This window comes from Pan troglodytes, chromosome 16, assembly GCF_028858775.2.
Source record: "Pan troglodytes isolate AG18354 chromosome 16, NHGRI_mPanTro3-v2.0_pri, whole genome shotgun sequence".
Classification (NCBI taxonomy): Eukaryota; Metazoa; Chordata; class Mammalia; order Primates; family Hominidae; genus Pan; species Pan troglodytes.
In genome coordinates this window covers 76,776,659-76,788,805 of record NC_072414.2, presented here as the reverse complement: position 1 = coordinate 76,788,805, position 12,147 = coordinate 76,776,659, and the positions used below count along the sequence as shown (strand labels likewise).

At 44.9% G+C, this 12,147-nt stretch overlaps 1 protein-coding gene across 2 annotated transcripts in view; it reads right to left on the bottom strand.

The window, feature by feature from the left end:
• Positions 1–11,032, bottom strand: part of PDE8A (phosphodiesterase 8A) — a 156,168-nt gene extending 145,136 nt beyond the window's left edge. The window contains exon 1 of one of the 2 annotated variants that reach the window (XR_010151795.1): positions 10,402–11,029. Coding sequence is in view for 1 of the 2 variants with exons in the window: in XM_001163046.7 (XP_001163046.1) it covers positions 10,402–10,587 (186 nt within the window). In the remaining variant the exon portion in view is untranslated. Of the gene's footprint in view, positions 1–10,401 lie in introns of both variants that reach the window. The other variant, XM_001163046.7, reaches the window with a different exon arrangement.
• Between the last annotated feature and the right edge of the window lie 1,115 nt (positions 11,033–12,147).

Here is a 12,147-nt window from a genome sequence, read left to right as displayed (position 1 = left end):
CCTTTCACTCACCAAGTCCAATTTGTCACTAGTCAGTTTTTCCTTCTCTCATTCCATCCTCTCCCAAACTACTGCACTAAGTTAGTCATACCTGGTCATACCTTGTGCCTGAACCACTGCAATAGGTCCTGCATAGTGCCCCACCTCTAGCTTTCCCTTACCCCACCTACTGCAATTTTTGCCTGAAACCTAATCTTCATGAAACATGTTTATCCTTTGACTACCCCGCTGAAAATGAAATGCCTTTGGGAGTTCTCTGAGGTTTATAGGATGGACTTCAAACTCCTCAACCTGGCTTTTAGACCTCCCGTCCTATCTCTGGTCAGCCTCCTCATAATTGGAACATGCACCCAACCCCCGTACCCTTCCTTCCCCTTATCCAGAGATATCTTTTCCACTTATCCACATCCTCCCAGTCTTTTAAGCCCAGGTCAAACCTCTCCCTCCTTTCCTCTTTCTATACCTTATGACCAATCCATCCCCCAAGGTGCCATCATCACTTCCAGGTCAGAGACCTACCCCACCTTTCCAGAAAGGACTAATTGTTCCCTGAGAGCAGGGCCTGTTATCCTCCTATAGCCTCTATATTAGGCACTCAAATTAACATGCTAAACATTTAAGTCCTTAAAATAAACTTTATTTGCCTGAACTGATTTTATGGTAAGTTTTAACACCTATGTGTGTATTACTATATGTTGTTTAGCTATTAATCTTTTTTTTGTTGTTAGAGATGGGGTCTTGCTATGTTGTCCAGGCTGATCTCAAACTCCTGGCCTCAAGTAATCCTCCTGCCTCAGCCTCCCAAAGTGCTGGGATTACAGGTGTGAGCCACCACTCCCAGCCTATCAATCTTTAAATAAAAAGAACCATAACTTACAGATTTTTTGATGGCTTCTTCTTTCTCTCCACTGAGATTTATCAAAGTTAATATCTACAACTATAATCCATTTTTCACAGCTGTGAAGTATTCCTTTCTTTGAACATATCACAACTTGTTTATCCATTATGTTGTTAATGGACATTTGGGTTTTACAGGAAAGTTTGGAATTAAAAGTAATGCTGCTCTGAAAATTCTCGTACATGTTTCCAGTAAAGATATATAAGAGTTTCTAGAAGAGAAGCTGCTATGTCACAGGGTCACATATTCAACTCTACCTGGCAATGACAATGGGTTTTTCCCTAGTAGTTGAACTAATTTACACCTCTACTTAATGTTGAGCAGTTCCTCAAAATACTGCCAACCTTTTAAATGTCTGCCAATTTGATGAGTATAAAATGTTATTTCATTGTGGGTTTAATTTGCATTTCCCCAATGAGGTTGAAAATCTTTTCATATAGTTATTAGCTATTTGGTTTCCTCTTAGTGCTGTGCCTGTCCCAACCTTTTCCAATTTTTCAACTGGGCGGTTGTTTTCTTATTGACTTTTAGGACCTCTCTGAATACTAATCCTTTATTGGTACTATGCATTGCAAATGTCTTCTTCCAGTCTGCCGCTTTCCTTTTCACTCTCTTTTGATGAGAAGTTCTTTATTTTAACGTAGTTGAATTTATCAACCATTTCCTTTATGTAAATGCCTTGTGTAACTTGCTTAATCAGTCCTTCCCTACCCAGGTCATAATATTTATATTTCCTTTTAATAAAAAAGTATTAAAATAAAAACTTTAAAAAGACAGTAATACAGTAAATGAACAATAAGCACATGGAAAAAGTACTCAAAATCATCAGCCATCAAGGAAATACAAATCAAAACCACAATGAGATACCACTACACACCCACCTGAAGGGCTAAAATTAAAATACTGATTAACACCAAATGATGGGAAGGATGTAGAGCAACTGAACTTTTATTATACATTGTTGGCATGAGTGTAATATTGGATAACTATTTTGGGAAAAGGTCAAGCAGTTTCTTAAAAAGCTACACATATACCTATCCTATGACCCAGCAATTTCACCTCTTGGTATTTAACCAAGAGGAATGAAAGCACATGTCCACAAAATAATGTGTACTAGAAGATTCATAGTAGCTTTAGTCATAATAGCCAAAAATTAGAAACAGCCCTAGTATCCAATAACAAAAGAATAGATAAGTGAACTGTAGTTTCGTCATATAACAGACTACTTTAATTAGAAAAAAGAACAAACTACTGACTCGTGCAGCAGAGAAGAATCTCAAAAACATTATGCTGAGTGAAATAAGCCTTACAAAAAAAGAATAGACTGTAAGGTTCTATTTACATGAAATCTAGAATAGGCAAAAATAATTTATAATGGAAAAAATTCAGAACAGTGGTTGCTGGTGGCTGGGGCTAAGAATGGAAAGGGAGCACAATAGAACTTTTGGGGGTGATTATAATATTGTGTAATTCTGTATCTTGATAGAGATTCATAGTACATAGACATATACATTTGTCATATCTCACAAATGGTACACATAAAATTTACACATTTTACTTTATGGCATTTCACATTTAAAAATGTAAACTTTGAATTTATTTAATTTTGAATTAATTTTTTTTTGAGATGAGGTCTTGCTATATTGCCCAGGCTGGTCTCGAACACCTGGGCTCGAGCAATCCTTCTGCCTCAGCTCCTGAGTAGATGGGACTACAGGTGTGTGTTACCATGCCCAAAGTTCAAATTTTGCACTCTAGTACTTGATATACATACTGCAATATTTAGTGGTTGAGTATACTGATGTGTGGAACTTACTTTGAAATGAATCCAAAAATAAAATGGGTTGATGGATGGATAAAGGAGTGGACAGATATAAGACAAATATAGAAAAGTGTTAACTGCAGAATCCAGATGGCAGGCATATGAGTGCATAATTCTCTCAACTTTGCTCTATGAAAATTTTCACAAAATATTGGAGAAAAACTATATTAAAAATGAGATCTGCGTTAAAAAATAGATATATTTGAAACAAGTTTGCCTTTGAGAAAGGTTCTCATAAGAAAATGGTCAATCCTTACATGCGATAGTGTCTTGGAGTTTACAAAACACTTTCACACAGATTATTTTTAGTTATCCTTACCAGAACCCAGGCATTCTAGCTTCACTCTGTACTTGAGAAAACTCAGGATCAGGAGTTGCCAAGTATCACATAGCCAAAGCCTGATGGAGCTGGACCCAAAACACACATCTTCTGGCTCCTCCTCCTATAGTCTTTTAACACCTCACTAGGGAGCTGCCATCAACACCAAACCTTTGCAGACAACCTGGGAACTGCTGATGTGCCACCAGCGCTTTGGGTTATCCTATAAGCAGAGTAAGAGGAAGTGAAGCAGCTCCTGTACTCCCTAATAGGACATGAAAGGGAGAAGGCAAGCAGTGAAAGAGGATGAATTCAAAACAGCAAAGGTCTATTTCCAACCAATACAGAATAAAAGCACTGGCAAAGCCCCCCATCCCAAATTATTTGAGGTCACCCTCAAAGTTCTGGGAAATCTGCAACATCCTTCCTGTCTGTGTGGATGGGCAAACTACACATGGTGCCTGAAGCTAAGACATGCAATATAAACTTGTTAAAACAGCTCTCTGACATGATACTCTACCACTCTTTACCACACAGAGCAGAACAAAAGTAGAACAGAAGGAGGGGACTCAGGAACATTGCTCAACCCTAACTCAGCCAGAATTGGAGGCAAAAGCTTTACTAATCACCCCACAGATTAATCACTGGCTTAAGGGTATTTTAGCTTTCTGTTAAAACACAGAATACACCCCAACAACTTTTGTTAAATCTAAACAAGGTGAGATAGACTCGTGGAACATGAATAAAAGACTGGTGTACTTATCCAAATATTTACCAAGTGTGCCAAGCACTTTGGGAACTATAAGGAAACTAGGACACAGTGCTTGCCCTCAAGCAGCATATAATCCAGCAGAAGGCTGAAGACAGAAATCCTAGGCTCACACGGATAAAGGAGCAAGTCCCAAGAGCAGAGAAAAGAGTGCAAACCAGCCAAGGGCTCAAGGAAGCTTTCAGCTGGGCCTTGACTAACTCCTGAGAAGATAGGTACATGCAGCACTGGTGGGGGAACAGCACTCTAGGCAAAGGGCGATGGAAAGAACCAGCTCCTGGGGAACTCTTGGTAAGGCAGGCTGCCTGAAACCTGAGCAGGAGAAAGGGGAAAGGAAAAAAACTCCCAAGGGATGCCCTCCCAACTCATTTCAGACAGCAAAGAGGGCAGATCAGAGGGCGTCACAAAATATCTAGCTTCAGGAGTTAACTGGCACAGGGCTGAAGATGACTTCAACTTCCTCAAACACAGGAACCTAAGGTAGAGCTGTAAGCAACTTCCACAGTAAGCTGAAACTTAACAAAATCCTGATAATGCAGATTCAAGATGCCTGCTTAAAACCCAGTTGTCCTGTGAAATCTGTAGCTTAGCAGAAGACCAAAGAATGGGAAATGCAATGAACATAGCTAGTTAACAGAGAGCAACAACCTAACAGGTGAAAGCCAGGACCAGTGGATTTGAATCTCAGCTTAAATGTATGACCTCGGACAAGTTTCTAACCTCTGGTGTCTTATCTGCTAAAGGGAAATGATACCTGCCACCTCACAGCGTTGAATGGATTAAATGAGATAACATCTTTAAAGCATCTAACATGGTGCTTGCAACACAGAGGGCATCCAAGAAATGGTGGCTATTATTAATATGAATAGTTTGCACTCTAAGAACTGCAGAATCCATCATCTCCTACTGCCTCAGTGTACTGAGAAACCAGGATGAAGCCACTAAGCTTGGGTAAGACTCAGGGCTTACTCATGTCCTAAGTACTTCTCCCTCTGTTCTTTTTTTATAAATTTTTAAAAATATTCTGTCCTTTAAGGTTACTCTGAGATGTCTGCCTCACCCTGTGTCCTCACATCGTGAACCTTCTCCTATTTAAGAACCAATCCAAGGCCGGGCGCGGTGGCTCACGCCTGTAATCCCAGCACTCTGGGAGGCCGAGGTGGGCAGATCACCTGAGATCAGGAGTTCAAAACCAGCCTGACCAATATGGAGAAACCCCATCTCTACTAAATATACAAAAAAAAAAAATTAGCCGGGCATGGTGGTGCAAGCCTGTAATCCCAGCTACTCGGGAGGCTAAGGCATGCGAATTGCTTCGACCCGGAAGGCGGAGGTTGCGGTAAGCTGAGATCGTACCATTATACTCCAGCCTGGGCAACAAGAGCAAAAAACTGTCTTTAAAAAAAAAAAAAAAAAAAAAAAAAAAAAAAAAAAAAAAAAAAGGAACCAATCCAAATGGGTAAGCTATCCAAGGGAAAACCAGTCATAAGCCACTTAACGGGAAACATTTGCGCCAGAAGGGACCACAGGCCCTATCATAAACCTTGCCTCAGCAAGGCGAGGGTCAAAGCTGGTCAGGGATAGGTTTCAGGTAACAGAATTGTGACAATGTCTATCTTAAGAATCACACTTAAAGTTATGGTGGCAATGACAGTAAGTACTAAAAAACATATGCTATAAATGCAAAGTATTTTATGTATGTAAAAGGAATTCAAGAAAATGAATAAAGAAATATCTTTCTATATACTGAAAAGCACAAGAACACAATGAGGGAACTCACAACCCCTGAACTCTAGAGATAAACTGTAGTCACTTATTATGGCAGCAGAAAGTTTGGTGTCATTTTTCTCAACTACACTTTCAAAGGGAAACTTTCAGTAATTCCATATAATCTAGCAAGGGTCAAAGACCCCTACTGGAGGGAAAAAATCAGTCAGGTCACACACAAAGAGAAAATTGCTTTAGTTTAGCCAAATATAAAATTTTGAGTAATCAGTCGGGCACAGTAACCCACACCTGTAATCCCAGCACTTTGGTAGGCTGAGGCTGGGGGAATCACAGGAGCCCAGGAGTTTGAGCCTAGCCTGGGCAGCACAGCAAGATCTCGTCTCCACAAAAAAAAAGTTTAAAAAACTGGCCACACATGGTGCGCACTGTAGTCCCAGTTACTTGGGAGGCTGAGGTGGGGGGATCACTTGAGCCCAGGAGGTCAAGGCTGAGTGAGCCATGGTTGTGCCACTGCACTCCAGCCTGGGTAACAAAGCAAGACGCTGTCTTAAAAAAAAAAAAAAAAAAAAAAAAGTTTTGACTAATCCACTTTGTAAACTAGGAGCAGGCAATAAATTTTATTCCATTCCAAATGTTACTTAAGTAACATTTGGAAACCACTAAACTTTAGTTGACTAAGATGGCAAGAGTGGCCAGTTTTGTGCAGGAAGGTGGGCTAGCAGAAAAAAGCAAGGAGGAAGATGGAAGTGGGACGGGAGGTGATGAAAAGTAAGAGAAAAGAGGTTGAAGGAAGTGAATGACAGAAGCAAAGGGAAACAGAAATGGACCAACTGGAGAATGTCTGAGATTTTGAGTGAGTGCTGACAGCAGTAACACTCGATTAGAGGTTGGCTTGCAGCTGTACTATTATCTATCACCTTAGCTGCACTAATCCTTACATCTTTTATTTATTTATTTATTTATTTTTGGGACAGGGTTTCTGTCTGTTGCCCAGGCTGGAGTGCAGGGACGCACTCTCGGCTCACAGCAACCTTGAACTTCTTACCTCAGGTGATCCTCCCACCTCAGCCTCCCAAGTATCTGGGACTAAAGGTGTGCGGTGCCATGCCCAGCTGATTTTTTTTATTTTTTGGTAGAGACAGAGTCTTGAGATGTCGTCCAGGCTGGTCTCAAATTCCTGGGCGCTAGCAATCCTTCTATCTTGGCCTCCCAAAGTGCTGGGACTATAGACATGAGCCACCGCGCTCAGCCTCTTTAATCTTTCTGTACAGGGAAATCTACTCTGCTCAACAGGGTAGAAATATATTATTCCCTGGGTACAGTGCTCTGAAGAGCAATAACCAGAGATTTCCACAAAACCAAATCCAAACTTTACAGCCTCTACTCTGGTTAAAACTGGCTTCTATTTCTACTTACCTGGCCTGGGTGGATTTTCAACTTGACAGCCTGGTTCACAAAATTCTCTAATTCAACATACGTTTATGGAAGGCCTACTGTGCATCAGGCCTGGGGGATACAGCAGTGAACAAAACAAACATGACTGCCATCTCACAGAGTTGATTAGTTGGGGTGTGGGGAGCATCAATCATTAGCAGTGCAGTGGGTGTTTGCAAAAAGGAAGGCAGGGGGTGAGCATAGGGTCTCTAACACTACACGCAAATCTTTCAAGGGCAACTCAAGTCCTGGCTAGGGAAAGAGGAAACGGGGTAAATCCAAAGACTGGCAAGAAAATATTAAAATGTTACAGTTAAGGCTCACACTGATTAAAAATAAACAAAACTCTAAGTGTTCAAACTGAACACAGCATTCATTATCTGTAACCACACAAACTCCCGAAAGGAATAAACAGACAGAGGGTATTTTTAGTAATACTTAAATAAGTTCATACAGACAACCCAGCCTAATATATTACAAGATCTAAAGTACCTTTGGAATCATTAAGAAGCAAATTACATTCGTTGAGTTTTACTGTTAATTATATTTCTTGTACTTTGAATATTGGTATCTCATATAAAGAATCAGGTCTTAACATGTGGCCTGCCTGACATATACCTCAAGAAAAGGGCTCCACAATCAACTAGTTTAGGAAATGATGCACACTCTAAAAACCACTTGGAGACTCACAGATTACTTTCAGAAATTAGGTTCTCTGACAAGCCCTACATAAAAGAACTCTGCTGAACTTAGTCTGAGCCAGTATAGGCCGCATATCTCTTATCCCAAATGCTTGAGACCAGAAGTGTTTTGGATTTTGGATTTTTTTTTTTTTTTTTGGCTTTTGGAATATCTGCATTATATTTACCAGTTCAGCATCCCTAATCTGAAAATCCAAACTCTGAAATGCTCCATTGAGCACTTCCTTTGAGCATCATGTCAGCACTCAAAACAGACTTTGGAACATTTCTCATTTTCTGATTAGGGATATTCAACCTGTATTTCCCAAAAACTTACTAGACCACGAACTCTTTTCTCATACAATACTTACTAACAGTCCACATATTGTTCCATACAACACATGCAGGATACACTTTAACGCAAAGTACATACTGCTTAACCTAAAAATGCAATTAGTTATCAATCTCCCACCCACACTGAGAAACTGGTATTTACTAAATGCTGTAGGACTATAAAAGCATCCCCCAATGAATTTCTTGTTGAAATTCACTTAAAGATATGCTGACTTACAGTTTTAATAAGAAATTCTGTAATGAATTAAATTGCATCTTGAGATGTTAATACAAAGAAACTAATTTTATGATTTAATTTTGCTAAATTGCTAGCAGTTTGCCTTCTCTAAACATGAATTTCCAGAGCATAGTTAATATCTTAAAATTTAAAAAGATTCATTCTCTAAAGAAAAAATATTAGACTAGAAAAAATGCTGACATTTACCTCTGCTCTACTATCTGACATGCCTAAATGCATATAACTGTAAATGAGATATCAACATGTACAGTTCATGAATAACAAGTATGGGGCTATTATTTCTGTGGTTGTGGTGTTATAATTTATAATTTGACTCCTGCTCTGGAAATACTATTATTTTGAAGTCTACATAGGACACTTTATGAAATCAAATTCCAATGACTGAAAAAGTTTCATCAATCAGTTAACAATTTTTTAAGAAATCAGTAAACATTTATTTAGTACCTACTATGTGTATGCCACTGGGTTAGGCACTTTAAGGATGAAAGTATTTTCTGAGCCCCCAACACAAGACAATGGTCTGCCAATACGGAAGAATGGTTGAAGTAAGTACTTAAAAACTCAGGGACCTAACGGCACTGCGATAGCACAAGAGCAAGCTGCTGCTGCACTGGGGAGGCTTACAAGACACCTAGGTGAATTTTAGGACACCCAATCCACCACAAAAAAAGCCTGTAAGACACAAAGTCCCCTTACTATAAAAGGGCTACTTTGGTAATCTGAAATTATCACATTAGTCTGCAAAATTACCAATGTTAGATTTGGACTGAAAACTTGAAAGCTGTTAAAGTTTCCATATGCACCTGTGTAACGCTTTTTTAAAGCCAAGTAGGCTTAACACACAGCTTAACACTGATATTAAGAGCACCTTGAGTTAGTAAGCCTAAACCATCAGAGGTTTCTTTAAAGAATCTATAGGAGAAGGAATTCAATTTCTGATAATCAGAACAAAGTTGAATTTTCACTTAGGGTATGGGAATGGTGGGGAAATCAACTATGTTATGCAACAATGAAAAAGACTTTCCCCTTTCGTACAGAAAAAGTATCATGACGACTGCCAGAAATGTAAGACAGAAAGTACATCAAACTATATCCCTCAAACTTCGGATGTTCAGCAGTTCTCAGCAAGCAAGGAAAAAATCAAACAAATTTTGCAAATTACTCTTTCAAAAACTGGTCGTGATGAGAGGGATGACAGCCAACAATCTGCAGCCATGCACGAATTTTGTTGTTGTTGTCTTTTACTGGTTTAAGAAAACATAAACCAACGCATGAGTTCCAGCTTTAAATTCTGAAATGAGAGAACTGGAAAGCTGCTGCTGTGTGCCTTAATGATCACGTTTTTCTTTTTCCTTTTTAACTTTCCTTTAGAAAACCTCAACAAAGACTAAGCCCAGAAACTTTGACAAAACATAAGCCAAGGCAACATGCGCTGGAGAAGACACGCAATGTAAAAAAACAAAAAACCCCAGTCACAAAATGTCCCAGTAAGTCGGCTTAATAAAAGATTAACTTTGTTCTGCTGAATGCTTCAAAAATCGCGTTTCACAGTATTTTCTAATTACATATGCTTTAAATACAGTATGTATGCTAATAAACGTGGACCTCAAATACATGTGCAATGAAGCAAAGCTGATGTTCCAGATTACATTCTAACAGTCCCGAAGAAAATGGTAACCTGCAACTGCATGTGCAAAGTTGACAGAGGGAAAAGAGTGGTGAGGCCAGTCGCCCTTCCCTTTCTACCACAGGAAAAGAACAAAGTTCACACTGATTTAACATTGCAGGGGCGCGCCAGAATATCCTGGGGGTTTCCCTCAAACACCCGCTCTTGGAGAGGAAATAGATGCAAGCGCCTCAGTCAAGTTCACAGCGGGCCCCGCCGCTCCGGGAGTCGGATGTGTCCAAGGAACCGACGCCGCGACACAGGCGGCGTCCTAATCGCAACCCTAGGAAATCAGGGTCGCGGGACCTGGGTCGGTTCTTCTCTGAACGCTGCCCCGGCAAGGCGGGAGACTCGCGTCAATCAGAACCATCCAAAGCGGGACAAGAGGGCACCGAGGCCCGGAGGGGGGGACCCCGCCCGGCCCCTGCGGGAAAGTTGCTGACTGGCCGGGCCTGAGTTTCGCGGCGGCCCCAGAGTGCCCGGCGCCCCTTACCTTCTTGCCGCTGCCGTCGCGAAGCTCCGACTCCAAGAGGCCGGCGCCGCGGGTCCGGGGCAAGGCGGCCGTCTTCTGGCCCTGCGGGAGGCGCGGCCCGCCGGACGACAGCGGCGGTGCCGCGGGGCTAGGCGCGTCCTCGGCCACCAGGCGCTCGGAAATGTGGATGCTCGGGGCACAGCCCATGCTGGCGGCGGCGCCGCGGACACGCTGGCGGGTAGCCGCGATCCGGTCAGCAAACGGCCCACCCGGCGCCTCGGGGCCGCCGCGGGCGCCGTGTCATCGCCTCCTGGGCGGGCGGCGGCGAGCGCGGATCTCGCGTCAGGAAACGCGGCCGCCCCTTTTATCGCGGTGCGGGCGCTGCGGCGGGAAGGGGGCGCTTAGGCGGGTGGCGTGCCGAGGCCGCCCCTCCGAACATGCCCTTCCTGAGGCAGGAGCCGACGGCCGCCTCCCTTACATCGCCGGGCTCGCCTCGGCCGCGCTTCCGGGGAAATACGGGGGAGGAGATTTGCGCTCTCCTTACCCAGGAGCGGCTGAGTCCACGCCGCGCGAGCCACGCTGCCCTCGCCGAGCTGCGGCGCGACCCCCGGGGGAGGCGAGCTCCCGGCCGCGCCCGGCCCCGCTCCCGCTCCCGCCGCCGCCGCCTCCCCGGCTCCAGACTCCGCCTAGCTGTGGACACCCACGCCGCTCCGCCCGCTGGGCCGCCGCCCCGCGGAAAAGCCCCCCCAGGCCGAGTGCCGGTGGGGTACAAGGCTAGCCTTAGACGCTCCCGCTGGCCGGGGTTGAGGCGCGGGGTCCGAGGGAAACCCCTCGGAGCGGCCGGGCCACGTCCGCCGGGGTAGGGAGGGGAGCAGCTCGGCTCCAGCGGGGCCTGGGGCCGCACCGTCGAGAAGCGCAGAAACGGCTGCGCGCACCCGGGAGTTGCTGGCGGTACGGCTCCGGCTCCGTGATCCGGGCCGGGTTTTGCCGGCAGCGTGCCGCGCCCAGCCCCCAGCGGTGACCTCCAGCGGGTGCTGGCGTCAATGCAAAGCAGCTGGGGCGCCCGCCACCTCCTCCGGTCGCCGCCCGCAACTGAGCATGCGCGGCGACGACAGGCGGGGCGCCCGACTGGGCTACCCAGAGAAGGAAAGAGACTTGCCCAGGGACACACAGCCACCTCCGTCCCGAGGCCACCAGAAGCCCGACCGCCAACTTCGAATTCCGGCTCCGTAACTTAGCGGCCACGTGACCTGGGTGGGGTCACCAAGTGTGAGCCTTGGAGCTGTTACCCAGAAAAGAGGCCGGTGGAAAGACCTCCTTTGGGGGTAGTGAAAGTCAAACTAGGGCGCCGCGCGCCGGGTCCCGGGTGGGTGGGGCCTGGGCGTCCGCGAGAAGCCGCAGTCCACGTGCGCTCCCTCGCACGCCAAAACCTGGCGCGCCACGCCTCGGATTACACAGGCGCCGGGGCGGCCGCAAAGCTACAGCACCGGGCAGGCTGCAGGCGCCGGTCCTCCTCTCATTTTAACCAAAGTGCTAGTCGGGCGTCCGAGACCCCAAAGGCAGAGCCAGGGGAAGGGGCGTACGCAGTGCAGGCCTGGGGCCCATGAGGACCCCGGACACGCATACAGCCACTAGCTTGCTGTGTGAACTTGGGCCAGTCACTTAACTTCTTGGTGGCTGGGGCTCCTCCCCCACCAGCTGGAGGGCGGTGTCTCTGGGCGTCCATCACGTATCCTGTAGCGGGCTGCCTCGGACCCCCGCAGTCTT